General features: G+C 72.9%; 1 protein-coding gene across 1 annotated transcript in view; it reads left to right on the top strand.

The window, feature by feature from the left end:
• The first annotated feature begins 314 nt into the window (after nucleotides 1–314).
• The window catches only part of RTN4RL2 (reticulon 4 receptor like 2), a 20000-nt gene continuing 17950 nt past the window's right edge, over nucleotides 315–2364 (top strand). Inside the window, exon 1 of the mRNA XM_056132937.1 lies at nucleotides 315–751. Coding sequence (XP_055988912.1) covers nucleotides 721–751 — 31 coding nt within the window. The 5' untranslated portion in view covers nucleotides 315–720. The remainder of the gene's footprint in view (nucleotides 752–2364) is intronic.

Raw genomic sequence — 2364 nt, 5'->3', positions numbered from 1 at the left:
CAGTCCTCGGGGAGCCCCTCGGCGCCGGGAAAGTTCGGAGGGGGGTGGGGCTGGCCGAGTCCGCGGGGTTCCCTTCCCCTGCCGCACCCCCGCGGCGAGGGATTTCGGTCGTAGCGCGTGCGCGGCGGCGAAGGCGATCGAAGCCAGTCCTCGGGGAGCCCCCGCCGCCCCCCACCTAGAGGAACGCGAGGGGCCGGGATGGGGCAGGGGGGAGGGGTGGGGGGAGGAGAGAGCCGATCCCGCCTCCGAGTGGCCTGGAAGGGGTTAAGTCGCCCAGCTAGGAAGCGAGGGAGGAGCCAGCGCGTGCGGGAAGGAGGGGGTGGCTGGGCAGAGCATCCTCGCTGTCCCCACTCTCCCTCGGCGCGCAGCCGGGGCGCACGGACCAACGCACTGACGGACCCGCGCGCAGCCCGCGCTGCTGGGGGGCGCGGGCCCCGGGGCGTCGCCCGCCGGCTCCAGCCCTCCCCGCCCCGTCGCGTCCCGCCCCGTCGCGCCGGGGGCCCCATGGCTCCTCCCGAGCCCCGCAGCCCGGGGGGCGCAGGGTAGAGCCCCCCGAGATCCGCCCGCCGCCGCCGCCGCCCCCGGGACTCCCGGGTCCTCCCGGAGCCCCGCGGGGGGTCGCCGCCGTCGCGTCGCGCGGGCTCCGGGGGCGCGGGGGAGCGCCCTTGCCCCCTTCCCTCCCCCCACGACCCCCCACCCTCCCCCGAGCGTGGAGACAAGATGCTGCCCTGGCTCCGACGCCTGCTGCAAGGTAGGGACCCCTCCCCCGGGGGGCGCGAGGGTGCGGCCGCGGCGGGGTGCGGGGGGAGGGGGAGGCTAAGGGGGGCACCGGCTCGCCAGGGGCCCCGCCCCCGCCCCCCCAGGGCGCCCCGCTCCGGGGTGTCGGGAACTCGTGACCTCGGGGTGCCGCGCGCGGAGCGGGGCGCGCGGGGCTCAGGTTCCGCCGTCCCGGCTCCACCTGCTCGGGGGACGCGGCGGACTCGGGCCGGCTGGGAAAGCGCCGACTCAGCAACTCCGCGTGCCCGGCGCCCGGTGCCTCAGCACTTTGCTTTCCCGGGACGGCGGGCCGAGCCGAGTGGGCAGGGCACGGCCGGCCAGCACGGGAAGCCCGGAGGGCAGATGGAGGGCGCCCGAAAGGGGACGGGTCCACGAGCGGCGTGACTTGGGGCGGAGAAGGCGGGGGGGCGGGGAGCGGGGGTGGTCCAGGAAGGGACGGTCTCAGATGGAGCAAGCGACTGGGGTTTCTCCCACCCGCCCCCGGAGGTCGGGGAGGCGACGGGATGGGACGGGGAGCCGGCCAAGGGAGCAGGGGACCCAGGCGAGCTGGAGGAAGCTGGGAGGAGAGAGCGCAGAGGCGAAGACAAAGGCCGGGGACCCCCAGCAAGGGGGGTTGGGGGCTGAAGCGAGTTGGAGAGGGGGGACAGGAAGGAAAGGCAAGAGGGACAGCCAAGAAGGGGGTAAAGGGGAGAACTGTCCACATCAAGGAAAGTGGTCAAGGATGATGCTCTGGGCACCCCAGAGGCGCTGGGGTACCCCCAGAACTGGATGGGGATTGGAAAGAAGGAAGGAAGGAAGAAGAGAAAGGAAGGGATGGGGAGGGGGTGGGGGTGGGGGGTTTGCCCAGGGAGGAGACAAAGAGGCTTCTGGTAACCACATCCACGTGGGGAGCCCCAAAGCTGCGCCTGGCGCCTCCCTTCCCTGCGGAGGGAGTGGCTGGTGGGCCAGAGGGGGGCTGGGCCCTGGGGTGATGTGGGCGGTGGGGGGTGCAGCCCCCCAGGCTGGGTGCCCTGACTGCCTCCCGCTGCCATTTATAACCCTGGTCCCCACGTTGCCGCCGCCGCCGTGGTCGTCGGGATCCTGCCGCTGGCTGGGTGCTTGCTTATTTTGGGGTGTTACATTCTGGCGGAGTGGAAAGCTGTTTGCGCCGACGCCGGCGCCCTTCCCAGGCCCACCGCCCGCCCCGGTCCACCTGCCCCAACCTTCAGCGCCCCCCCCCCCCCCCACCCCCCCCCCCCACCCCCCCCCCGTTTCAGAGTTTCCTATTGAAAAAGCACCACCCCCTCACCCCGGGCCCTCTGCCTCTTCAAGTTTTCTGCCACAAGGTGCCTCTGGACAAGGGCAGCGCCTGGACAACTTTCTGTGCCGCCCAGGGGTGGCAGTGGGAGGGCCCAGTCCTGGACCAACGGTCCCTGGAGACTTTGGGGCTCGGCCACCTCAGCAACACTCCCCCCGCCCCCCCCCCTTCCCAGATCAATGCAGTGTCCTGACCTCTCGTTGTCTCTGCCCTGCTCAGGCCTGGCCTCGTCTACTGGACACCGGGTCTGGCTGTGGGACAATCCCTCGGGTGACCGCCCCGGGCTGGCC

This window comes from Sorex fumeus, unplaced genomic scaffold, assembly GCF_029834395.1.
Source record: "Sorex fumeus unplaced genomic scaffold, SorFum_2.1 ptg000007l, whole genome shotgun sequence".
Taxonomy (NCBI): Eukaryota; Metazoa; Chordata; class Mammalia; order Eulipotyphla; family Soricidae; genus Sorex; species Sorex fumeus.
The sequence above is the reverse complement of the archived record's forward strand: the minus strand, read 5'-3'. Positions and strand labels throughout refer to the sequence as shown.